Source organism: Ixodes scapularis, unplaced genomic scaffold (genome assembly GCF_016920785.2).
Source record: "Ixodes scapularis isolate PalLabHiFi unplaced genomic scaffold, ASM1692078v2 PGA_scaffold1__304_contigs__length_218370807, whole genome shotgun sequence".
In the NCBI taxonomy this organism is placed as follows: domain Eukaryota; kingdom Metazoa; phylum Arthropoda; class Arachnida; order Ixodida; family Ixodidae; genus Ixodes; species Ixodes scapularis.
In genome coordinates, this window is record NW_024609846.1 from 204,811,314 (window position 1) to 204,839,247 (window position 27,934).

Sequence of the window (27,934 nt, forward strand, 5' to 3'; positions counted from 1 at the left end):
AAGACGACGACAACTAGGTTGTAGGTACAATAAACATAGCATGTGGAGACTTGTAAACGCCTACTCGAGGCACTTCATTGGTTGTAAGGGTGGTAGTAACTACCACGTTAGCTTAAGGCATGGGCTGCCAACTTACTTTTTAATAGCTTCAGGCGTGACTGGGAACCAGTGGCACATCATAGGAAATGAGAGGGCGGATACCCTCTCTGCTAATGCGCGAAAACTTGCCATTCCTGTCATTTTCTTCAGCCGTACAACGAGGCAGGGGGAAGTATTCGCAATATCTACCGCAAATTGTCACGATTGGAAGATGATAGACTAATGTAGAATTGAAAATAAACGTTTAATGAGGCGAACTTGTGCGTACAAACTTAAATAAAAACGTACCGTACATTGTGCGACGGCGACGGATTAGCAACTGCCTCGAAGGAGCGCATCATTGCTGCTTTTATACTCAAGGTAAGTTACGGAGTAGTTCTGAACCAGAATGGATGATGACAACCAAGGATGGCCTGAAAAGTTTAAAAAAAAAAACCGGGACGAGCGGGATTTTAAGTTCGTTCCTCCACGTGGCAGCCGCGTGCGTTCCCAACTCCGCAACGCACGCGATAATATGCCACCCACACGAGTGTTTAATGAATGTTCCCATTCTGCGATTTCCCACAAGCTTGAAAGAAAATAATTATGGTATCTCTTACAACACGTAAGGACACACTGCACGAGCCCAACGTTTATTCTGCAGAAATTCCACTAGATCAGTTAATACACCCCAAAGCTTCCAGACAAGTGAGCCCAAATATCATACAAAAACCTCTTAGACCTCTTTCAAGAAAGGTTTAGAAGAGTATCTTTGATCAACGACCCTAAACAGCTAAGAGTGAAAATGACATACAGCAACCCGCATACCTCTGAGGAATCCCCATCACATCATTAACCTGCGTTACATCTCAAACTTCAAGCAAGCTCTTGTAGTCACCTACGGTTTCCCCATTCGTTACCCTTTGAGGTTATGTGTAGTATGCCACCCGACAAATAAATGTCCCCGTTGCGGTCAAACGATGCCCCCTCCCCCCCCCCCCGGACAGTCAAATATTTGCTCTACAGCTAATTATTGCGTGCGAATCGCCAATTTCGATTTGTGCCATTTGTCATCGGAAGCTTAAAGGCCCGTTCACACATAGAGCGGAGCGCTATAAGCGCAGTACAGACCTTGCACTAAGCGCGAGCTGACGGGAGCCTTCACCAGATTTCTATCGCACTGTCAAAACTGATGCTCAAGGCAGACGACAAATAGCTGACGACACGTGATTAGCGCTGTGTCAACGCTCAAACCGGGCTCGAGTATGAGGCCTTCAATATTTTGCTTTACTCGAAAAGCCGTAACTTTTCTATCGTTTTCCGGACGAGCGGAATTTCGCACGCACAGTCACGCGTTGTTCATGATGGCAACGTTTTCTCCTTTCGAGTTTTACGAAAATTATGTAGTGATCCAATTAACGGTGAAGGCGATTTTAGCGGAGAAGACAATCATAAAAAAAGATCTGAATTTTTTTTTTAATTTTTTTAATGAATCGTCAGGGATTGATAAACTCTTTCAAAATTCAGTGCCATGTTGTGGTTTCGAAAAGAGTTTCACTTTCGACAAACTTTTGGTGGCCATGAAATTGTATTTCATCGGGCACCGTCACTCTCATAGGTCAATGGAAGATGATCGACTCTTCGATCACTTTATAATTATATCTTCATATGATTTTGTTTCGATGGTGCGAACCTAAGAACTGTCCAGCACAGAGCAGCGACCCACAAACCCATAATTAAATTTCCACCACAAAACAAATTTAAAGGCAAGTTCCTGTCAAGAGATTGATTGGGTCACACTGAGACATAATCGCTTACGCAGTCGTTGTATCTATTTCACGCGTCGCGTTGCCTTGAACGTGTGGGCCTCAATATTGTCCGCGTGCTATAGTATCTTCGATTTCTCCCTCCATTAACCTCAAGACGACCGTAGTTAGTTCCGCTCGGATGCCGTACACTGAGATGATAATTGTGATCAAAGTTGCCAGACGGATTCTTCAAAGGGGTCTATTGGGACAGATCCGTAAGATGAAAGTGATGAGAGCCTTATGCCCATCGCCATTTCTCGAAGCTGGACACTGTATCAGACAAAGCTACAAAAACTCCCCCGTTGTACAATTCAAAATCCCGCATTTTATTTTTTTTGAAGGGACAGCTGTAGTTGAAAATATACCAGAGGAATTGCATGGTGGTACTTCGCAAAAACTCCCGTTGACGTCATCAGCTACGTCAACCATCAATTGATCGTTCCCAGCCGCCACACCTGGCCCTCCCACTCCGCCACCGTTGAGTTTACAGGAAAGCAAACATTTCCGTCTGTCGAGCTGGATTCAAACCAGCAAATCGTTAAGACTGATCCGGTTTACCCAATCAGCTATCGACGGGACAAATTTAAGTAAATTAAAGGCGATGCGCATTTCATTTCTTTTTATCTTTTTATCGTTTGACGACGGAGCCATAGAGTTCCCGGTCGCAGATTTGGAGCGCTGGGACCTGGTAGCACAAAGAATTTCTCGGAGAGCCTGTAGTCAGCACGCAACTTTTGCAGCGGCGAGGACCCAAAACATGGTTTTCAAACCCGACGAGAAAAGAAGCGGTAGCGCGGGGAACGCGAGGAGCATGAAGAGACATTCCATCGCTCGGGAGAAGTGTTTTTCGCCGTCTCGGGCGCAGCGGGGCGCCCGTCACGTGGCTCTCCTCTCATCCGTTGTCTGCCGCTCTACCTCTACAATTTCGGCGGCCGCTTCTCGTGGCTATCTTCCAGATTTTGTCAGTATAGAGGAGGCTATGACATGACGAATGGAAACACTGGCGTGTTGGAGGCCGGGCGTTCCAAAGAGACGCCCTGGTGTTTGCGAGATGTTGGCTGTATACTCCGTTCACCCTTAAAGGGAAGCTACGGAGCTTCTTGAAAAAAATGAGTTAGAAGTGAATTCTAGTGTATTTTTACCCCGTGAACCCGAATACCCAAACCATCTGCTGCGCAAGTATTGTTAAATGTCGAGGAAACGCGAAAGAAAGTCGCTGTACGTGACGTCATCAACGGATCTTTTAGCTGCCCAAGGCTAGGGAGGCGGGGCTTCAGCCCTATTTTAAAATTTATCTTATGGCTCTCCGGCGCGTCACATTGAAATATAATTGTGATATCTGTTATTCTAAAGGCCAAATGAACGCAATTCAAGCGTTTTTTTTTCTCAAATGCAGAAGTGCCCCATCTTTCCTTTAAGCTGAGACTAGAAGCTCCTGCCTTCAGCGCGAGCTTTCTGCCCTTGCTATCACAAGTGCAAACGCGCAGTCAAGCGCAACCAAAGCACTGCGGAAGCCGGCGAGTTCACGATGAAGGCGGAGCTTATTCGTTGCGAGAAGTTTGGGTATCGCCGCCTGGTGGAATTTTTCCACAACCCAGAGTGAGGATACTTCAACTTCCTCTGCTGGTGCAAGCTTGTACAATGCCAAGCTTCTATGCACTGTGAAAATGAAAGCATAACCGCATGTGTAGCACGTGCACTACCCATAGTGAGGAAAACAGAAGCGTCCCTAGCGAGCTTCTCACCGCTAATAGTCTCAGCTTAAGGATGAACGCAGTCTAATCGACACTAAAGTTACTTGATCATGGGAGAGTAGTGCCGTTGCATTCCCTGCCTGCCCAGCTGGACACAAACAAACACTAACGTACAGACGAGCAAACCTCCCAAGGTCTTTGACTGATTGGTCTCAGTTGCCATAGCAATAGACACTTCGGTTCATTCAAATCTTCGAACCTCCACATGGTTCGCTCTGAACCAGCCGCACCAAGATCGCTACGGAGCATCATCGTACCGAAAGCGTCCCTCGACAATTTAAGCGTCTATGTCGCTGTGCGAGCAATCCACTTACCAGTCATGCTTATCTCCACCTATCTGTTACAATGGTATTGCTCTTCTTGCGTATGACGGGAAAATTACTTTTCAATGCCACCAAGCACCGGCGCCGCATGTGGTGTCGAAAGAGAAAGTGTGCGCTTTCTTTTGGCAGGTTTGTTGATTACAAACGCTCGGTATTCAAGAGACGTCTCCAGATTGCTACCTGTCACCGGCCGAGGTGCCCGCAATATGACGGAGGCTCTTTGTGGAGAAGGCGCCGTGGGATCGAGCTTTGAGATGCAGCACGTCAAAAGATCCCCTGGTGGTCGAAATGAATCCTCGGTTCTAGACTGGGGTGTGCCAGATGCCCGTCGTTGGTTTGGCACGTTAAAACCCCAAATTTAAAACCAGCGAATTTAGATCGGCTCAACAAGAATGGAGAAATCAAAGAGAAACTGATTCGTCCAGACACCAAAATGGCGACCACACTTGGCGCTACTTTCCCAGGAGACATTAGTCGACACTAGAGCAGTCAAATATTCGTAAAACCGGATATCGGGTTAAACCGGAAGAGTTAGAGTTTAACTTTCAAATTCAAAGCCGGTTATCCGGTTATTCGGATTTTGGAATTGAATAGCCAGTTTTGCAAACCAGTGAGCTTATTATCTGAACTATTCATTTAAAAAAAAATATACGTAGAAAAATAACAATAGAGATTTTGTTTTGACGTTTATTCTAGTCATAGGAATCGCAATAAATGCACCATGTTCTTCTGGTAATTATAAAGCAATACATTTAATAATGTTTTTGCATATGGCGAAGAGATCAATAGGGGGCGCTTGATTCAGCTCGTTTTCCATAGAGCTGGGTGTTTACCCGACACGAGGGCTCTCGACTGAAATAGATTCGTCATATGGGTCGATCGAGCCCGGTGCACAAATTGTACAGTAGGGCCTCGTCAGTGTTGTGTTTGGACTGGCGTTCAATGGGTGCTCCGAAGACTGAACAAAAGCCTCAGCCAAGCGCAAACGTAGCGTTCCGCTACGCCAGCCATGCGCTGCGTTAGAAACACGAACAAATGATTTATGTTGTTGGCGTTTTCAAGGGTGTAGTTCCCAACTTAGACGTTTGGGGCGCGATGGTTGAATCTCCCGTTCAAGAGACGAACACGAGGACTTGTGCAAGAGGAAAGTAATAATGTTGAGCTGTGTTTATGAAGCAGCTATTGTCATGTTTAACACTTTACAGAAAACGTATTATTTATCGCTAAATATATTCAGCACATAACCCACTAAGGACTGCCCATCAAATTTATTCAGCATTTTGTGATTTTTCTTCTGCTATAGGGGACCGATCCTCGCCTTCTGAGACAGCTAGATACAAGCTCGCTGTCACGTAACGAGCTGAAATACTAATAGATGATGAGTCGTCTGATAACACAAGCGAAGAACGACGGTTCGTCTGCTAGGGCGAGTGAAGAACGGGGGCTCGTCTGCTTTGAAACGCCATTCGCGGACGCAATCAAAATAAAAATTCTTGCGAGTCATCTGGTAACTGAAACAGAGAAATATGCAGCGTATGTTACACTCGCGAACAATGTGATCGAACCCAAGCTCGAGTGGCGAACGTCTGCGACTTCGCAGGGAAAGCGAACGACAGACAATGCTTCATTTGCAAATGCGTGATAGTTTGGTTGCCGTGCATAAGGTGCTCGTCACCCGGAGAGAAAAAAATTGCGGTGGCTTAACTCGGCTATGCCAGGATATACGTAGCGTGAGCTTATGCCTACAAAATGAGAGGCGCTATCAAGCGGCTCCGGTGCAGCGTCAGACTTGGCTACTGCGCAACGGAGGCGGACAGCTGGGCACACGGCGGCGCCAGTGCGTCTGTCGCGGCTATGACGTCACTCATCTGGAATGCGCAGACCGGCGAGGCGCGCGCGAGGCGGCGGCGGCTCCGGCGCGCCAGCTGTGCGGCGTGTGACGTCACTGCTCCTCGCGCATGCGCAGACCGACGAGGCGCGCGCGGCGGCGGCGGAGCGCGCGGCGGCGGCGTCTCCGGCGCGGCAGCTGAGCGTCGTGTGACGTCACTGCTGCTCGCGCTTGCGCAGCAGGGAGCACGGCTCATTATGCGAGCCACGCGAAACTGCTCAACTTCGGCCAGTGTAGCTCACGCTACAAAAGAGCTCTATTATCAAGCACATAAGCGGCCGCGAGACCTCCATCACTAAATGCATGTGGTCGAGCATTATTTTGGCGATAATGTTTCACCAATATAATGCTCTAGCCTCGGCTCCGAAGTTCTATGGACGTTTTTTTTTTGCTAAATTCTATGAATGGTTAACGATGCATTCATTGACGTCAGCGCGACTACAGCGCGCCTCTTCAAAACTGAGTAATTACTTCGTCTCTGTGTAATCATTTAATAATCAAGCTCTTTCTCTACCATCGTTGCAGCTTCGAGTGTGAGTGTAGTCCTGTCTCTGTGTAATCGTTCAAGTTATTTCACCACCATCATTGACTATTTACCAACTAGCTTAACTCAAACCGATAATTGCTTCATATCTAAAGTGCGCGAACGTGAATGTGCGCGTACTACCGCTCCATGTAGGCGGGGCGTGGGTTTATCTGCTTGCGCCGGTGCCATGACTGATTGCTTCGTAGCTTGGGCGCAAATGTGAATGTGTGCATACGTACTGCCGCTGCGTGTATGCGCGGCGCGGGTTCATCTGCTTGCTAGGTTGACGTCAGAGACGACGTCTAATGGTGAATTCCGCTCGTGGATTTTGAGCGCCCCGAAAGCGCTCCTTTTGGAGCAAGCACCTTCATCTGGTAGGTCGGGTTCAAGTTTGTCGTCTTTCACTCGTAGACTTGTGGCAGCACCCGCCCCGTGGAGCGCCTTCCATCCCGCCGAACCTGATTCGTGGGATATCAGGGAGTTTGGGGGAAGCGTACAGAAGCGCGCTACGTCATTTTCTCTAACTCGGCGGTGTGCACGCGCGGCCAGGCTGCCAGGTTGCCATTTTGCCGCCACTGATTGGCTCCCTTTTTGCACTGCATGCCACCGCCATTTTCTCGTGCAATAAAGCGAGAACAAATTAGGCAACGACCGTGCAAGTGATGGTTTGTTACCTCTTTGTGTTTATTAAAGTCGTACCAGAAATCTGAGCTCCACCGATGGCAATCGCTGTGCGTGCCCCGCCGCTTCGAGGCGGCCGAAAGGTATGTGACGATGGCGAACGCGGACGTCTTTCTTGCTATTATTGACACGGGCTCCGTGGCACGGATATTTTCGCCCGGCCTGTGTCGCGTGTTTTTTCTGCAGTTAAACAGTGACAGTTGTGAGCGGTCGTCGGAAAGCTCAATCGGTGGAAACGTTGGTCGGCTTGTCAAGTTCGAGCAGCGGCCACTTTAAACGGCCCATCGTCTCGGGTGGGTAGCTCCGAAAATGCGAGTACATCTTCTGCTCGTCAATTTGGAGCGGGTCCCACGGAGCGGGATTTCGCCTCCCTCGCAGATTTTGGAAAGCGCTCCGGATCTGCCGGTGGAATTCAATATAAGATGACCTCTAGGGCGATCTCAAGGGGACTACGTCAAATGCGGCGTGTACAACGACCTCTAGGATGACCTCTAGGGCAAACTCAAGGACGACATCTAGGAGGACGTCTAAGACGACATTGAGGACGACGTCTTAAAGGATGACGTCACAGATGACCTCTAGGAGGACCTCAAGGACGACCTCTATAACGACGTCAAGGACGCCAGGTCCTTCGAAGAGGGTGCGAATGTGAAGGAGTGTGTACTGCCGCTCCGCATACGCGGGGTGCCTGGGCGTGCACGACGCATTCGAAGCCAGATCCCGTATCGCGAAAACCGGGTAAAGTAACTAAATAATGTTTAATCATAATAACCTTGTAACTAGGGAGAAAAACGACGATGAAGGAAAGGAAGAGCAGGAGTGTCAAACGCAGCTGAATGTTCGTTGACGAAAAATCCTGTTCCTATAAATTCCAAGCACCTTCACTAAAAAAAAAAAAAGGGGCAGAAAAAGTACACCAAAGAAAGACACAACCTTTGCGCAAACGTGCGTGTGCAAACATTAACATAAACAAGCAACTACAACGTGCCTAAATAAAGAAGGGGGAAGGCTGGAAAAGGGTCAAATTTTTGTTAAATCTTGTTAATGACCTTCACCGTGCGACAAGACGGGAACGTGGAGACAAAAAAAGAGACATAAACGATGTTAAAAGAAAAGTGCACACAAACACACGTACACATACACACGCGCACACACTCAAAAAAAGAGAAAAGCTTAAAACGGTGAAATATTCTGAAACTTTTTCAACCCTATGCATAAACCAAGGGAGGGTTTGGTTACCTCGTTTCCGTGCAGAACAACTGCGAATAATATTTTTGACAACCGTTTATGGTCTTTTTTTTCCGGACAATACCACCGTCGTGGACTGCCATAAATGTACACAATTTAACGCTCTGGATGAATTTGAATTTTATGAGCAAGCACATCCAAGCTGGTCAATGCTGGGACGCCCTTGAGACGAAAATGGCGGAGCGTCACCGCCAACCTAGTTTGGCGCCGCGGCGCGGCGCCGTCATCTACAATTGACCAATGGGAGCGTGCTCTCAAACAGCGGCGCGTCACTGGCGGCCGCAGCAGGCTAGTGGGCAGTGTTGGCGGTAACGCGTTACAAGTAAAGGCGTTACCGGTAACGGGTTACTTTCTTCGGTAACATAGTAACGGACTCGTTACCTCTTGAAAACAGGAACGGGTAACGTACTTACGTTACTTACGTCAAGAAACGTGCAACGTAGTTGCGTTACTGGTTACTTCTTTTAAATACTTAAGAAATTACACTTGAATTTTTTTCGTGTTTTTAGGCACCAAGCGATGAAAATTTTTTTTCAGTTTTTGCGTTTATTTTTGCCTTCTTTTATTGTGAGTAGGTGAAACCGTAAAAAAGATTAATTAATTATGTTCAGTTTCTGCATGAACGTACTGTTTCTTGAAATAGGGCGCTTATGGATACCTCTGCCGTCATTACAGTAAAACGAGTTAATTCTTAACTAAAAAAAGTAACGCAAAAGTAACGTGCTTCACTTTTCATTGGTAACGATAACGGTAACGCGTTCCTTCTATTTTGAGATAACGTAGGTCGATAACCCGTTAGTTCTATTTGGAATTTACGAGTACCGTATTTAGTTACTTCTCGCTCATAGGAGCGTGAGCGTCTGGATGTGGGAAGCGCCATGAGCCAAAAATGGCTACGCGTCGCGGGCATCCAATAGGAGCGCCCGCGGCACGATCAAACGATGGCGATACTTGGATAAGTCAGAATATCCGGCGCTTTATCACAATTATGACACGCAATTAAATGTTTCGACACCTCCGAGTACGGATCTTAATTCTTAACACCACGTTCATGTTCCGTTATACGATCATTTAGGCAACGTTATAACGCAGATCACAATCAAACTGAATATTGTACACCAACCGACATACACAATCGACCTCTTTCTTCCCGTGCCTCTTATTACAACCAGTCTTTTCTGAAATAAACGGGGTTAAACGACTTAGATTACAATCTTTCCTAAATACTGTGCTGACTTCATACTTGATGCCGATAGACCTAAGCTTGTGAGAAGTTCTATAATAAAAAGAGGAGAACCATTCGCTTCGGCGTCTTTTCTCTGTCCCGTCCTTTCGTTTTGAGGGGAAGTAGGTAAACCAACTGCTTAAATACATATTCTTCCGGGCATCCAGCCATACGAAAGCGGTTAAAAAGACGCTCTAGGGCACTCCGCATTGAATGAAAACAAGATTTACTGATATCATTGCTCATCGAATTCCGAACAATGCCGAACACTGCTTATCAATGTTGAATACTATAGCAATAAAACCGGTCTGGGCTGCTGCCACCTATCAACACCCGTTGTGCTGGCGCATGGGGACGTCCATCCGAGCAGGCGAACTTGCAGGTCGTATGGCTATACCTTAAGAAGTTTGTAGCGAGGCCGATTTTCGGTTACGGCGCGCTCAGGAGGCCCGTCGTAGACGATGTGCGGATCAGGCGCGGGAGCGAAATCGAGAGCGGAAGTACAAATAATACGAAAATCCTCAAAATCGTATTCAGGAAGTTTAGCAGGAATGACAATGACGCCACTGTGATAGAGAATTACGGGAGCGTCGAGCTGCTATCGCTGGGACAAACGTTACGCAATAGCGTAAATGTACTATCGGAAACAATATGAGCGTGAACGCGCCTCCGCGTGTCGCCGCTACCTGAGGCGCCACCCTGCGGCGCCGTTGTGAAGTTTTACGCATGCGTTAAGAAATCCTGTCGCTGTTCTCGCTTTGACTGTCAACCCCCGTCTGTCGTCTGCTATGCGCGCGCTGGCAGCCGCTCGTGCTGTCGTCTGCTAGGAGACTCCTGTGCGCGCTGGCGGCCGCTCACGCTGTCGTCTCCTATGCGACTCGTGTTCGCGCTGGCGTCCGCTCGTGCTGGCGTCTGCCATGCGACTCCTTTGTGCGCTGGCGGCCGCTCACGCTGTCGTCTCCTATGCGACTCATGTTCGCGCTGGCGTCCGCTCGTGTTGTCGTCTGCCGCACAACATTGCGTGCTCCGGCGGACACACGCGCTTTTTACGCGAGTTGTGTTTGCTTTGGACAGCTCGTCCCTATATGCTTGTATTATCCGGTTCACCGTTTTCAGCGGTCTTCCAGCCATGCTCGATATAGCCCTGTAAGAGTAGCCTCGGAGGGACAGCTCAACTATGTTGATCCGTTCGTCGTCAGGAACTCTAGCCATTTTTCACTCAACTGAATGTTTCCCGGGCTCACCGTAGTTGAACGCTACGCTTTGCAGATATTTTGTCTTTATTCCATTTGTCTGTTGTCGCTGTATCTCGACCCAATGAAAGAAGCCAGCTACTTATCACGTACCAAATGTGGGCATTGCGTTATCGCATAGGAAACTCGTGAATCGTGTTAAGTCGTTTGTCTGAGTTGTGACGGAAATACACGAGTTGCCTAGCAGACGACAGCACGAGCGGCCGCCAGCGTGCGCATAGCAGACGACAGACGGTGGTTGACAGTCAAAGCGAGAACAGCGACAGGATTTCTACACGCATGCGCAAAACTTCACAACGGCGCCGCAGGGCGGCGCCTCAGGTAGCGGCGACACGCCGAGGTGCGTTCACGCTCATATTGTTTCCGATAGTACTGGATCGTTTCACAGACGTTTTGATGATGAATTTTATTTATTCGACATTAAGGGGTACGAAAACAAAATTTCCAGCTCTTATGCCTTTGTTCAGCTGGAAACTATGATGTGTCAGCACCCTAGAAACAACAGTCTTCCGCTTGTAAACGCACGGAGACTAAGTTTAAAACAAATAAAGCTATCTCTCAATAGTGCTTGGTAGTTGGGAGGCCGATATAGTTATGACGTTGGATCCTTCCTGCCCAGCGCCACTCACGGAAGTGCAGCGCAAACGTATAGATAATTCGGGCTTGAACGAAATCGCAAAGCTTGGCGAAGCAATCCACAGTGCTTCTGAAACCTGCAGTTAACGCCATCAAGATAGCCGTTCTTAGCAGACGATAGGTAGGAGCTTGACTGAGGATGCGAGGACCTCTGCCAAACCAACCATACCACTTCCCCGGCGAAGCAATCCACAGTGCTTTTGAAACCTGCAGTTAACGCCATCAAGATAGCCGTTCTTAGCAGACGATAGGTAGGAGCTTGACTGAGGATACGAGGACATCTGCCAAACGAACCATACCACTTCCCCCGTCGACGGATTCATTCTTGACGGGCGAATATGTCCGATCGACGCAGTTCTTATGTCCAATTCGTGATCTGAGGTAGGCTGACGTGCTTTTGCTCCCGCGGATGCATCATTGTGAAAAGGAGGAAAGCTTCCGAAGAAGGTACGAAGTAGTTCGCAACATTTTAAAATTTTTGTACCAAAAGGCAGGCTTTCGACTTTCTACCCTCTTTCGTTTGGCCCACTAAACAATATGCGATTAGTATTCAAATCTAAAATTATTTATCCCTGGCCAAAATTTATTTTATAGTCCCTTTAATTTAGCCAACCCTGTCTGTGCTCCTGATTTCCTCAATAGACCGATCAAGGGTGCCTTCATGTGCGCTTTGCTTAGGGTGGAGACATCTGGCCATTTTGTCTCACACGTTTATTTTCATTTCTTGTTCGGAAGCGCGTGAAAGAGCGTGTCTTTGCACGCGTTTGTGGCGCTAACTGTGCTATGGCGACATTTTGTTTTCGTCGATTTTTTTTTTGTATTTCCCCCGTGAGCGCGTGCTATCGGCATCGGGTACTACAAAAGGTGACATCACCCTAAACAGAGGAGCATTATGGCACCCTAGACCGATGTCCTAAGCGTTTGCCGCATGCATGATCAGGAGGCAGACGGCAGTGCATGAGGGGGATCATGCCATTCGTGCCCAATCGTGCTCTGCACGCGCAGAGCTCCAGCGAGGCTGTCGCACGTGCAGAAAAGCAGTTTTTTTATGCATTGCGGCAGCGGTGGCGTAGCCAAGCTGGCTGGTGAGATCGGTCCATTGTGACAGCAAAAATTTATTTCCTCGCCATTTGTTATGGTTTGGCGTTACTTGAAATAATTTTGCGGAGCAATGCTTGCTCGAACTTTTTTATTTAAAATATAATAAATACTTTTGAAATGAACTACACATCAGAGTATGTCATTTCTTTCATGACCCAGATGTTCTTTTTTTTTATTACGAAACAAAGTAAGCTGGCGCACGCGTTGTTATTGGGTAAAATCTGCATTTTAATGAGACGTCAAACAGCTTCGCAAAATACCCGCAACGATGTTATGACATTCTAAGATACGTGCTCGGGGGAGCTACATATGCGCGTTAAGGTACCGTTCTTCTTGCGCATTTCTTCCTTATGGCGAATTCCACTGGTCGTTTTGGAGCGCGCCGGGATCGACTTTTCTGGAGCGAGCCTATTTCACTGGACGATCGGGATTGAGACCGACATGTTTCACTGGTCGTTTTGGATTAGCTCCCGCTCCAGATCTCGATCTGGATCCGATGGCGAATTCCACTGGGTGTTTTGGAGCGCGCCGGGATCAGTTCACCAGATCCGGAATGGAGCTCACAATCCGAACGGGGTCGCGCCGGCGATGGATCCCCCGTGAAACATGACCACTGCTCCGGGATCGGCATTTGCCTTCATGTCATTCAACTGCCGGGGAATCCCCTTTCCGCGGCCGCCGCGGTCGTTTCGAACACGTTTTCGCAATCACCGCGCTAACACGTGTTCGACGCACGAGGGGCAGGAATGGCTCAGGAGCTTCTAGCAAAGAGTGCCGGAATGCCCGTAGCGCGGCCCCAAAACCTTCTCTTCTCCTTCCTAAAAAACGAACCGGCTGTCGAGCCAAGGGGTAAAGACCCTGTCACACTGAGGGGACAGATGGACAACTCTATCCGGCAACACGGGGAAGTCGTGTTGCCGGCGACCCTGTCACATCGCGGCAACAACAGTCGGGCAACATATTGCTGCCGCCCGGCAACAGTGTTGCCCGATTTGTTATCCGACAACGCTGTCACACCGCACTGACGGCGAGGACAATACGGGGAACACTCCGCCATCTTGATTGTTTACCTTCGTTCGTGTGCGGCGCGGAATCGCTGGAAATGTGACTCTACAAAGTGCTAGTGCGTTCGAAGGGCCGGGAATTACCACGGTACGACATCAACCAGTGGCTGTAATTAGAAAACTTGACACGGGGAGTATTTTCCGCTCTTTATTTTACCGAGATGTTCATCATTCGTTGACAAAGCAGATAGCCCTAACCGAGGAAAGTGACATCGCTGATATATGTTCGGCATTTATGCCACCGTATGAAGTGTTTCTGTCCGGTTCTTTCATGCAATTCCTATTTCTACTGTGAAATTGCGTTAGCACCGGCAGTACCCCAAACCGTCTTTTGTAACGTGGTGTTGAGCTGAACTGACAGTGCTTCAAAACCGCGACACCGACACCATCGGCCTTCATAAGAATCGGTGGAATAAATATTTTTCAACGCTGTCTACTTGTCTACCGCCTGCTATGTGATGATTCATTGCCCCAAAACGTCCTGGGTATTTTTGAAACAAATCAGGTGTCTGGTAGCAGCTGGTTCCAAGTTCCAATTCGTTTTCGCAATCGCGGCGCTAATACGTGTTCGACGCACGAGGGGCAGGAATGGCCCAGGAGCGTCTAGCAAAGATTGCCGGAATGCCCGTAGCGCGGCAAAACCCTTCTCTTCTCTTCTCCTTCCTGGAAAACGAACCGGCTGTCGAGCCAAGGGGTAAGCAAGCGGCCATTACCATTTCTTCTGAGGCGAGATCAGGCGAGATGCCCGCGAGAAAGGAAGTCACGTGTGTGCGCCGAGGGCTGACCCGGCTGGCTTCCGGTTGAATCCGCCAAAATCGGGGGAGCGACTTTTCTCGGATCCAGATCGAGATCTGGAGAGGGAGGTAATCCAAAACGACCAGTGGAACACGTTCGTCTCGATCCCGATCGCCCAGTGAAATAGGCTCGCTCCGGAAAAGTCGATCCCGGCGCGCTCCAAAACGACCCGTGGAATTCGCCACGAGAAAAGTCGCTCCCACGATTTCGGCGGATTCAACCGGAAGCCAGCCGGGCCAGCCCTCGGCGCACACACGTGACTTCTTTTCTCGTGGGGCATCTCGCCTCAGAAGAAGAAGAAGCACGTGGCGGGCTGGGCTCCTAGATTGTCTCGACATCAGAAGAATTCGTAATGGCGGCTTGCTTACCCATTGGCTCGACAGCCGGTTCGTTTTCCAGGAAGGAGAAGAGAAGGTATTTGCCGCGCTACGGGCATTCCGGCAATCTTTGCTAGATGCGCCTGAGCCATTCCTGCCACTCGTGCGTCGAACACGTGTTAGCGCCGCGTAGCGAAAATGTCTTCGAAACGACCGCGGCGGCCGCGAAAAGGGGATTCCCGGGCAGTTGAATGACGGGAAGGCATCCGCCGATCCCGGAGCAGTGGTCATGTTCCACCGGGGATCCGTAGGCGGCGCGACCCCGTTCGGATCTTGTGCTCCAATCCGGATCTGGTCGACTGATCCCGGCGCGCTCCAAAACGCCCAGTGGAATTCGCCATTAGGTTTGCATCTCACGGTAGACGTCATGCGGATTTTTGAATCATAGACCCAGTCTACAATATGGGCCTTGTCAGATTAACTGGACAACCGAAAAACGCTGCTCATGCCAAATACATCTTGCTAGAACGTGTGAGCCTCAACAACTAAAGGCGTTGGTTGTAGCGAGGGGTACTTATTCCCGATAAAGAGCAGCGTCTTATTCAAACTGACCTTACGATTTTATGCCCCCCTCTCTCTCTCTCCCCCTCCCCTTTTCACTCCTCCTTGTGTCGTCAAATCAGAAACCTCAAAGCTAATCACCGATACTGAAATACCTAAGAACCAGACAATTCAGAGAACATTTGATTTTATCAGAGCAGCTAGGGGGAGGGGTACATCTTTATAGAAGTTCGTAATATATGTCACGGAAATTTTATGTTCAAGGATTGGTCGAATCAAAATCATCTAGGCCTGATTCAAGGCGGGTTAACGAAGTATGGCGTATTGGATGGCACACTCCATGGATCTTTTGACGTAAAGTTCTCTTTAGAGCCCACGCTTTCTGCCTCAATGGAAACCAACTGACTCGGGCGCGATACAAGGGTGATGTTAGGGAACTTCGGTCAGCTACGCTTTGCGCCTTTTCAAGCTCGAATTGAAGATATTTTACCTAAACGGAAGGACGGAAAAACAAGCAGATCCGAGCCATGTGAATCAGTCGGGTGGGTCGCTGATCCGCTTTTTTCTTTCACTTTGTTACTATTCATTAGAGCGAAACAAAGAAGTAAAAGTATAAATCAAAGTTCATCAAGCTTAGTTTATAACATCGCTCAAGACACCAGTAATACCACCTGGCTATTTCTTCGGAGAGAAAAAATGTGGAGGCCCTTAGGAAATTCCTTTGCTCCCCGTTTCGGCGCGTTGGCGAAAAGGAAAACAGATGTTGGTCACTGTTCACAAATAAACAGGTAAGGTTGCAAAAGCCAAGCACTGAGATCACAGTGGAAAAGATAGAGGTTTCTGAACGGCTCCGCCTCGCCATGAAACAAGCGTGTCGAAGATTTGTTCGCATTCCTGGGAAACGCCATGAGACGTGCAACATGACTAGGGGCTCGAGGAGCCGTCCTTATTCACGTAAACATTTCCAAGGCCGTGCGACAAGCGACCGTGCCTGCGCTGGGTCTCTAAACCGACAGTGTAGGGAGGTGCTCGAAGCCCGAGTGAGATGTCAGCTCTTTTCAGGCCTCGTTCAGTCATCTCTCTTTTATCAACGTGATTGCGACTAAACAAAACTGAGAACACACCAAATCTAAAACACACCGAGAAGATGTGCTCTCCCTCCTTCACTTGTTTTCTCTCTGTCTAAAAGAAAAGAAAGGATAATATCAGGTTTCCTCCCTGGTAAATAAGAAAGAAAAAGAAAAGTATGCAGCCACTCTCTGGAATTAACTACTCGGCGACGAAAGTCGGGAGATCAGATTTCGGGCACTTGCAAGACAAGGACGGACGAGAGAGGGTTCCACTGCCGGAAAGAAAGACTCGGAAGAAAGAGGCCGCGTTGGACTTCCGCTGCGTAATATAGATTACATGTCCTTATAGTCCCCGTAAATCGTGCCTTTCGCGTAGCACACAAGCCGATAGAACTAACCAAGTTAATTATCTCGTTTTCGATTCACACTCAAAGGAAACTTTGGCCCACACGTGTCGACGGGATTTGAAGTTGTAGCGATGATCATAGATGCATTTCTTCGGACATATTTCTGCCTTTTTTTCTCAATACGGAATCACTAAGCAGGCGCAGAGTGTCGGCGCTCCGTTTCCCGATTTTCCTGTGGCCACTGCAAGTAGGGGGTTTAGTGCAGAGTGGGTACAATAGACCATTTTCAATACCTTATCGAGCAACATTGGCGGTCGCCATTTGTTGGGCGCGAAGCGTGTGATTTGTTCCGAGTCGTCGCCAAACGCTGACGGAGAGCTGGTTCTCGTTATGAGCTCAGCTGAGTTCAAGCCGAGCGATTGTCGTGGCTCTCGTATCCAATACGTGTCAGAATATGTTTCCAAGCAATGGTCCATACGGATGACTGGCCCAGAGGCTTACAAGATGGCGCGCACTTTTGCAAATGGTTTACTAGACCCTTTTAAAAGTCGTTACAATTTTAAAATGCGCCTTCCCGAGCTTCGGATAGAGCGTCAAGAAACCTATGGAGATATCGTCTTGACATGTTGCAAACGTTAAAAAAAAAAAATTGATTTATAGAAGATTGTTTTTCGAGATTTTAGATAAGGCATCAGATAGGTGGCAACAATGATTTTAAGCGCCAAGGTGGCTGACGTGGCGTTACTCGGAAGCGTCTCCTATTCATTGACTTCAATAGGCTTTATTATCGGTACGGTGCGGAGGTCGTTGTCTGGGCACAAATAACAGCACTAATCTCGATTAAAAGCTAGGGATAAGATACCTTTACGTAACACCCTGTGAGTTTGTTCGTGATTATAGGTGGAATAATTCTCACGACACATCAAAATACGTTGGAAAAATAATCATTGTACAATAAAGATAATAAAAAGAAACTAAAAAAATATGTTGCAGCAAACACTATTGTTGGTTGTCTATGAATCCCGGTAGAACTCCTCTAGGAATTCTTTCGCAATGTGTTTTAGAGCACTTCAAAAGTGCTCGAGAACACATTTCTGCAATGCATCCGGAGCGGCCATAAAATCTGAGAGCCACGCAGCATTTCAAGGTGAAAATAACTCGCACACTGAGCTCAACGGCGAATACAACCTCTTTTTTTTTCTCACGTACATGACTCTCGTCTAACTACAGAAAGCCTGAATGAGTGCGAGTCCGCCTCTCTTGTAAAAATTTACAGCACTTATAGTCCCGGCGAAAAGTGCAAAGTCACGGGTCTGTGGTCGCGCGCCCAGCGTCTGGCAATTCGGGGAAGAGAGATACTGCGCGTGCACAAAGCGCGTTTCACAGCCCAGAATACAAAGAGCACAGGGGAAGAGGGCGATTATTAGAAACGTCGACACATGTACCGTGACAGAAGGTAGCTTAGTCGCCCGGAAGGTTTTAACGCTTCGATACGCCTGGCTACGCAGCCGGGCCTCGGGTTGAGAATCGAGATACTGGTGCAAAATTGTCACGGTAACAAAACAGCTTAACGCTTCGTTTGAGTGGTAACCCGCAGCCATATCTCTACATAAACACCCGCAGTGTTTTAAAACTTGTCAAGCGTAATCAAACACTATATGAATAACAAAACAACGAGCATTAATAAAAAACGATGTTATGTGTCTACTCACTGTCTGTTCGAGGGGAGGGAGGAAGGGGGGGGAGGAGGGGAGAAGGATGAGGCGAGGAGGAGGGGGAGGAGGAGAAGGACGAGGGAACGAAGAGAAGGAAAGGAAGTGGAGGGGAGGAAGGGCATACCCTCCTCTCCGTACCCTCTCCTCCTCCTCCTCAAGAGCTGCGCTTTAACTCGGCATTACAGGGAACTGTGAACGTCTTTAATTTTTTTTTAACACTTCGTTGTTTTTTTTTACTTTTACTGCGCAGAACAAGTTAAAATGAAGTTCGGTCGGCGACGTTAGTGGACGCTCTTTTTAGATTGAGTGAGGTCCGCGAAAGAAAAATAGAAATGGCGAGAGTTCAACTTCCCTTAAAACACGAAAGATATAGACTGCAAATGACATTGAGCAGACGGCCAGGGCCCTGAACGAAGAAAGGAGGAAGAAAGCTATTAAAGTGTCCAAACTTTGGGTTGATAGCGATCCGTCACACACATAGGAGAGACCAGGGTTCGAACTAAAGGATGCCCTATGCTTTTGCGCTCAGGCATGCGGCTGGAGTACACCGTGGGCTGGAGTAATAGACCTCTTTCAAAAGGGCGCGCCATCTAGAAGCTACTGCACCAATTATTCGAGTCGTCCCTTTTTGGGGGGCGCTTTCTCCGAACATGTATTGGACACGAGAGTGCCGTCAGTGTTCGACATGAACTGGGCTTATGCCGCCAGTGTTTCTCGATGATCCTTTTTTGAAGTGTCTATTTTGTTGTGTTTAAACAGTGGGGAGCCAGTCACCACGGGCGTCCGCTGTCTCCGCTCTAGATGAGAGCCAGTGCAGCACCAGTACCAGCCTGGGGTTTCTAACGTGCATCGGGCAGCCTCGTTTTTAACGAGTGCATTACCACGACCACACGCTTGCGGCAGAAATGCCTTTTGCGACGAAAGATTCAACTAAAAATGATTGCGCCTATACTTTCCCACAAAACACCCCAAAAGCCGCAGTAAAAAAGGTCCGGCTCCTCGCGGAGGATTACTGATTTCCTCCTTTACGTGGAGAAATAGAAGATAGGTAGGTGCATTTTAAGATAGGTATATGTTATTTTATCAAGACGTACACGTTTCGAACGCCAAAAGCACCTCTTCTTCCCCCGACAACTAAATCTTGTAAGAACTAGTTCGCGCGGCGTATGAACAATGCGCAACACTTCCTTTTTTTTTTTTTTTGATGTGATTTTTTCTTGAGGTGAAAACGAGTATAAAGTACCTGAATCCTGGGACAGTCGCGCCTAGCTCCCTGAATAGTCGCCATTTTGGTTCATGGAATGAACAATTTCTTCCTGACCTCTCCATTCTTGGTGAGCGGATATAAAATCGCTGGCACTTGAAGAAGGGCGTCCGCCCGAAACGTCGTCCACGTGTTTTTTTTCGAGCAGCACAACCATATATTTGCGATTTCGCGTTTCTGGTAGACCGAGGTTTTGCTACCCACACACCGGCGAAAGAAACGTACATCTCCGTACCGCCGACACATGCGGCGTCGACGCTTGGACAATATGCAGGAAGTCATTAACACATGAGGTTACAGCGAGAAATTGTGGCGAGAGAGTGGATTTGTGAAACACGTAAAATCTCACAAAAGACCGCTTTGCTCGCCCTCATGCGGAACGCCGACCTCACGCAGGAAGTGGAAAACTCCTACATATCAGGTTGAAACTAGAATCAAAATAGAAATGTTTATGTCCGCAGATTTGTTGTTGCGTTCCGACAATTGTTCCGACAATTTCTCGCGTAGCAATTGCTTTGAAGTTTGAGCTATAAAGCGAGTGGAGCTATAAAGCGAGTGGACTAGGAATAAGAAGGCTTACCTTCTTAATAATTAGAAAGATAAAACTCCAATAACATGACACTCAGATTAAATTATCTTCCCTCCCGCTTCACTTCAGAACACGCGAACTACTCATGGCCTTTAGTTTTGGAAGGAACATTGAGGACACGCGTAATTGCGATTAAAGTTTAGGGAAATACAATAAAAACGCTGGTTTTCCTGATATATAATATATATATATATTTACAGTTTAAATTAAATTAGCATTGCCTACATTAATATGAGAGAGTTTTATAATAAGGGTCACCAAATCTTGGGGCCCCAAAGAATTAGTGGCGTCCAACTGCGCATCCACCGAACCCAGACTGAGTTTTGGGTTTTGGATTGGCGCTCATCACTAACGCAAAATTCGAGAAATAACTCGGGGCCGATATTTCCCTGGGGCCGGGTTGCGTTCGCACACATGGCGGCGCCCTTTCCGCTCGCTTCGGAGCAAATTCGTCATGGTCTCCACAATATTAGCCACGTTCATTACCAGTGAATGGTGCAGCCGGCTTTCGCTTTTTTTCGGTCAAGTCACAAAGAATGAGCGGTGGGATCGACACATTTTAAAAATCGTCTCCTGATTTTGACTGTTCCTAAGCCCAAAAAGACGCAGTAACCGGAGACATGGCACCGTATAGCTACTCCAAAGCTCCGAGTGAATTTCGTTCGTGGCACGATACCTGGAGCTTAAAAACAAGCCTTGCAAGGCTCCAAAGTCGCTCCGGTTCAGATTTCAATAGAGCAGCTTCTTTCAGAGTACGCTCGCAACCCCTTCCCCTGGAAAATGCCGAGCGCTCCGCGCTAGCGGTCGTCGATCGGTCGGCCTCCGTGAGCGATCGGACATGTGATCCATCCCAGTAGCACGCGCTGCGGAGCAAATCGAGCGTAACGCTCCCAGCGCCACCACTTCCGGAGAGTCTAATCTCACTTTTGAACAGTTTCGCTTCCCCTTGCTATCTTGCTGAAAGCATGAGCTTCTCATCAAACCTTTATGCTTTGACAAAAAAAAAAAAAAAAAGATTGTTTCTTACTTGATTAACGGTGACCCCGACGTTAAGACACAATTTATTTTTCCTTACAGTTATATAAGCTCGATGAAGACAACTAGAAGAGCTTGTACGAGCCGTAGCAAGCTATTAAGCAATACCAAACACGTATGCAAAACTAAATCTAGCGCAAGGACGACGGTGATGTTTACCCAACTAGCCCACCAGATGATTTTAATGCAAACACGTATGCCGTAAAGCAATCGTCATCTCCGAAGGCGACTTCCATCTGCGCAGTATTTGGCGTGTTGTCTTCTAATTATTACAATTACATTACAAAGACCACAAAACGAACAAACGACATACCTAGCTCTTCACCCGAATAGGCGCGCACAACGCCTTCGACGTAACGCGGTATCTTGGGCCTCTTCGCTGGCCAGGCGAACGACTCGGCAAACACTTCACTGAGAACGGCTGCCTCGTCGTCACTCGAGCTGGAGCTATACTAATATCTTCGTCGCTGTCACTGCGTTTTATTAGACCTCCTGAAATTAACTGCAACAATGTCATCGCCGCAGAATGCTCGGGCGAGTCGGTCATGACGAGGGGAACGAAAACAAGTACACCAAGAGAGCCCACCCAGCAATCGAAACAAAAAAGCCGCGAAACTTTTTCACTCCCACGCGGGAATGTCGATAACGAAACTGAAACGTTCCGAGAGTCGACTACGGATCGTACTCCCCCGAAAAAGGCTGCGCGCAGAACTACTCCGGACCGCTCGACGCGCCCCGCCTTTTTCTCACGGATCGGTTGGAGCCGCTCGGCGAGCGCCCCACTGGCTCCAGATTAGGGGTGTCGCGAACTTTTGTCGAACCAGATTTTTAGGTCGAACTTTCTGGGTTCGACTGGGTCGAACCGGTTCGACGAACCTTCGAACTTTTCCCCAGATTCGACCGATTCGACTTTGTGGACACTGTGGCCAGACCTTGATACAAGGATGTCTAGGTTTGGAGAATTTTTTTTTTTTTTTTATGCAAAGGGTTATTTTATTTTATGAACAGTTGAAAACAAAGGAAACCAATTCTAATCACTGAAGAAGTTAATAACTTAATCTTCTTGTACTGCATTAACTGAAATAACCAATCAGCGCTGCCCTTAATTCTCCCCTTAGCCGTCACCATCCAATCCAAAGCCAACTGGCCAGCCTGTCGCGCATGCGCACACGAGTCGAACCTCAATACAAGGTTCGTCGAATTTTCCACTAAAGGTCGAAAAAGTCGAACCTTGTCGAACTCGAACCCCGGCCGGTTCGCGACACCCTTTCTGGGTTCGACTGGGTCGAACCGGTTCGACGAACCTTCGAACTTTTCCCCAGATTCGACCGATTCGACTTTGTGGACACTGTGGCCAGACCTTGATACAAGGATGTCTAGGTTTGGAGAATTTTTTTTTTTTTTTTATGCAAAGGGTTATTTTATTTTATGAACAGTTGAAAACAAAGGAAACCAATTCTAATCACTGAAGAAGTTAATAACTTAATCTTCTTGTACTGCATTAACTGAAATAACCAATCAGCGCTGCCCTTAATTCTCCCCTTAGCCGTCACCATCCAATCCAAAGCCAACTGGCCAGCCTGTCGCGCATGCGCACACGAGTCGAACCTCAATACAAGGTTCGTCGAATTTTCCACTAAAGGTCGAAAAAGTCGAACCTTGTCGAACTCGAACCCCGGCCGGTTCGCGACACCCTTTCTGGGTTCGACTGGGTCGAACCGGTTCGACGAACCTTCGAACTTTTCCCCAGATTCGACCGATTCGACTTTGTGGACACTGTGGCCAGACCTTGATACAAGGATGTCTAGGTTTGGAGAATTTTTTTTTTTTTTTTATGCAAAGGGTTATTTTATTTTATGAACAGTTGAAAACAAAGGAAACCAATTCTAATCACTGAAGAAGTTAATAACTTAATCTTCTTGTACTGCATTAACTGAAATAACCAATCAGCGCTGCCCTTAATTCTCCCCTTAGCCGTCACCATCCAATCCAAAGCCAACTGGCCAGCCTGTCGCGCATGCGCACACGAGTCGAACCTCAATACAAGGTTCGTCGAATTTTCCACTAAAGGTCGAAAAAGTCGAACCTTGTCGAACTCGAACCCCGGCCGGTTCGCGACACCCCTACTCCAGATCTACAAGCGGCACTCGGAGAGATTGCTCTCATCTTGCGAGGGAGAAAAGAATCCGCTCGGCGAGCGCGCGGAGCGCTCGCTATTTGCCAAGGGAAGGGGCTATTAGTTTCGGCGTAGTTTAATTGATCTCTTAAACTTTGGGGAGAGGCGGTGAGCGCGCCACACGAACGCCAAACAAATCCGAGAACGAGCGCTAAATTCGAGTGCTATGGATTGGATTGTTTTGGTTGAATGCAGCCAACAACATGTATACTGATTTTAGATTTTTTTTTTGTTTTAGGTGGCTGGATTGGGCTTTACCTTAACTATTATTTGTGAACAAAAAGTACTTGATAAGGGAATATGTTTTACGTTTTCTTAAATGATTTTCTTTTTTGCAATATTACGTTCGTTGGCAAGTGGCGCTGCAAGTGGGAAAAACTAAGTTAAACTTAAGCGTGCCGCGGTGCGTTGCGAAACCGCCATTCTATAAGCCGTCGACGCCACGGTTGTAGCGTTTGGGTCCCCGAATTTCTTAGGGGAACCCAAGCGTTGGGGACCCCTATTCTAAAACCCTCTATTATCTCTTAACAACAAGACACCTAAACACAAATGGAACTTTTTGCTTTGGTGGCTATATTATTTACTCTTTTTTCAGAACGAACCAGAGCTCCTTTTCCAAAACTGCGTCAATCTCGTTCCTTCCTGTCATGGTGAAGGCGAGGACGGCTCGCCTAAATAATGTTTTGCGCGATGATCCGAGCACGACAGCCAGTTCATCACGATCGATTGTTGCGAGGCTTCACGATCTTGAATCGATTTTCACTGAGACCAAAGGAATTATAAATTATAACGGAGGCCCCCAAATTAATTCAGTCAAGTGACCCTTAGAAACCGATGGCTTTTCATAAACCCCGAATGAGAACTTTGAGTAGCACCTTGTGAGAGGAATTAATAGAAAGGCGTACATTGAACAAATATACAGTCACGTGCAAAAGGAAGTGCCTGTTTGTACGTGTGTAACGAAACGACCCATTTGTATAAGTGCACGACCGGAAAAGTTTTTAAGGAGTGATCACGCGCCCTTCTCCCCCACAGCGTCGCGTTAAATGGGTGTGCTTATATCTTAGGCTGCATCGTCGACGGCTGGTAGAAATTAGGCAAACTCAACGCCTTGTTCTTCTTCCTCAAAAAGGTTAATCAAGTTCGAAGACTTTTCCGCTTTTGTGCGCATGTACATAAACAGAAAGCAGACCACTTCCCACGTCCAGCAATCATAGCCATGACTACATAAGGAACGCCGAAGCATTAGCCGAGAAGAACAGCGAAGAACAAATCACAAAGCAAACGTCGTGTATATAAGAACCCACACCCAGCGCTCCTTACGTTTTCACCTACTATAACTAGTACTCGCAGGGGTGCGCGAAGATGCTGGGGAGAAGAGGATGTTGCGAGTGACTCACCATTAAGCCCGTAGTGACCGCGATGCCCCTGCCACAGTACGTATTGGGCACGATGTCTCCGTACCCGACAGACAGAAACGTGATTGCTGTCAGCCACATGGTGTTCAGCAAGTTGGCATGCTCCTCGTCGTGGTACCTGCGGGGTGAAAAAGGATGGCGGTTAACGTAAAGCACAGACCCGCGGTGTGACAGACGCCACTTGGTTCAGCCTCATTTATAGACCTTTCCAGCCCTTATTAGTACAACCGAGAATGAAAAAAAATAAAAATAAAACTATTAGACGAGCGGCTGGGTGGCGGGTACATGGGCAGCGTCCGTTTTTATGCAGTAATAAGCTATTGCGCGTGCTCAGAACGCGCTCCACAACCGACTAGATAAAAATGGGCTCTGACGTCACGCTGATGCGGTAGCGCTGCTGTCAGGCACGATGCAAGCGCTCCACTCCACGTAAATGTGGTTTCTGAGCATGTGCAGTGCCCCTTCACGCGGTGTGGAAAAACGCTGACAAACGTGTGAACGGCGAACGACCGATTCCAGAATTGCGATATTCCGCTTTTCTCGAGGGTCAGCAAGAAAAAAAAAATCTATTGAAGAAACACGACAGATTGACGATTTAATATCAACTGGAAGCTGGAACGTAAACAGCGGGCGCTCGAAAGAGCGACCAATTTCAGAATTGCGATGTTCCGCTTTTTCTGACGGACAGCCAGAAAGAACACTGTGATGGGAGTGTTTTTTAGCGTTCCGATTCAACTTGTATAACCACAATCCCGTTTCTGCTCCGGGCCTCGAAAACACTCGAAGTTGCAACTCAGGAGGGGGGGACGCTACGCAACTGGAAAGTCACGATGGACAAACATGAAAAACCAGCGGCATCCAAGTGGGAAGCGAAAACTGGCGCAGCTTGGCGGTTGAAATGTAAAACTGAGTCAAAAGGAATGCATCTCGTTGGAGTGGCGAATAGTCACTGGGGGCTGCTCAAGAATTGAAAGGCAGGGCGAGTCCCTATTATCGTGTAATCGCTCCATGGCCAATGATATTGCGGCATTAGCCAATAAAAACGCAGAAGAATGGATCAGGGAGGAAGAAGCGCAAACACATTAAGCGATGTCCTGTTTTTTTTAGTCTGTAAAGGACATTCGAAAATAAAAAAGTTCCCCATCTCCTCCCCGTAAAATCCCGAGGTTGGTCGTTCGCAGAGCGTGGTTGCTGCCTCATTATTCGTTCTTGCGAGTTTTTACCGGCTTCTTGTGCTTACGCGAACTCCGTTCCCGGTTTGCGCCAATATCGAACTCCCGAACGGTGCGTTTCCACTTGCGAATTTGCGGGCAGATTTGCGCCGGCGACGAGAGGAGTTTGGAGCCGGGGGGCGAAATCCGCTGGTCGTTGGCGGAATATCGGGATCGGTGCGGGACCCCTATCCAGATTTTCCAACAGCGACAAGTTGATTTCGCCACCCGGTTCCAAAATCTGCTCGCAGCCGGCGCGGATCCGGCCGCGAATCCGAAACCGTAAACGCAACTAAAGTCTTAGCCTTTATGTCTGGCACGTAGCCAGGATTTTGATTCGCGGGGAGGGGGGGGGGCGCTTATGGCAAAATGCTGTATGAGGGAGAGGGGGGAGAGGAGGCCCCAGGAAAATAAAAGGTTGCGGGAAGAACCCGGGCCCCATGTTCCCCCCCCGGCTACGTGCCTGCTTCATGTATAAAAAAAAGCCGTCCAAAAATACTTTCGACAATCCTTTAGTACTGCAATGCCAGAGCTGGGCAGTATCACTATGTAAATATATTGCGATGGTACCTAACAGGTAATTTCGAGTATTTGTATTTCTGTATCGAGGTACATTTGAAAATGTATTTGTATTTCAGTTGTGAAATAGATTTACGATGCGTTACTTGTTTCGCAATACTCTGCCAGGTTTGGTTATCTCGTTACACTTGCTATCAAAAATTAACTAAGTTTTTTTGCGATAAACCGAATACTGTAAAACCCTTTATTTTCGCGGCCCCTATTTTTCGCGAATCGGTCACCGATGACATAAGCGCGACCACTAAATTTCGCGAATTCCAGACGCCTGCATTGAAAATCTTAAAAACCGAAATTTTCGCGCGCCCTTAAATTGCGCGAATTCTTCAATTCGTGAAATTCGCGAAAATTGAGGGCTCGCGAACATTAAGGGTTTTACAGTATCACATTTTGGGTACCAGAGATCCGAAACTTTATAATATGAATTCGCCACATAGACCCCTCGTTGGGAAGAGGGAGCGTGGGACTGGGATTTTAGTTGTAGCTGGTATATCGCGAACAGTCTCCAAAGCTGAGAAGCTGAGAAAGAAAGCAAAAGTAAAACACAAACAAAGAAAGGTGATTCGAGGAAAGGTCGTTTGAATGATAGCAGGAAAAGCTCCTCCCGAAAAGCCTTCCACTCATTTTTCATCTTTTTTTTTTTTTTTTTGTTACTGAAGCGTACTGAACGTTAGAGATGGCGCGAGTGGCGAAAAGAAAACCACCAATCCCGGAAAATAAACGGGTTGTGGGAAGCGCTTCTCATCCTCTTATGTTGCATCAGGCTCCATACACACAGACTAGGGCGATTGCAGACGGTCCTGCCTTCGTTGTACAATCTCCCCACCCTTGGTCAACCAGAAGCACTCGAGACGACAGTTTCAGACAGACCCGTCCGACAAAACAGAGAAAAAACGGTTCATTCCGAGCAAACTCCTTTTGTAGAGCACGAGAATCAGTCGTCTGCTTTCAGTACCGTACTGTCGGGTTCACTGGAGACGATAATGTTTTTTTCTAGTTTTTTTTTTAGCTACGTTCAGGATCGTAGCTGGGGATTTATAAAGAGTTAGAGTTAAGGGGAGTTGCTTGAACTGGGCACAAAGAGAACAACACAAGCACTATCATCTGCGTTCTCCGGAAGCTACACTGCGACGCGCCTACTGTCATTTGTACGTGTATTCTAGGATACCTTTTTGGAGCATAAATATCTCAGTTACATAAAACATAAATCTGTATTTTGGCCTTAAAATATATTATTGTAATATCTGTGTACCGGAATACTTTTTAGAGTATCTC

The 27,934-nt window shown here is 47.6% G+C and overlaps 1 protein-coding gene across 1 annotated transcript in view; it reads right to left on the reverse strand.

Moving 5' to 3' along the window:
• Nucleotides 1-24,989, reverse strand: part of LOC8037079 (small conductance calcium-activated potassium channel protein) — a 56,779-nt gene extending 31,790 nt beyond the window's left edge. Inside the window, exon 1 of the mRNA XM_002412140.5 lies at nt 24,855-24,989. Within this exon, the coding sequence (XP_002412185.3) occupies nt 24,855-24,953 (99 nt within the window). The 5' untranslated portion in view covers nt 24,954-24,989. The remainder of the gene's footprint in view (nt 1-24,854) is intronic.
• Nucleotides 24,990-27,934: the final 2,945 nt, after the last annotated feature.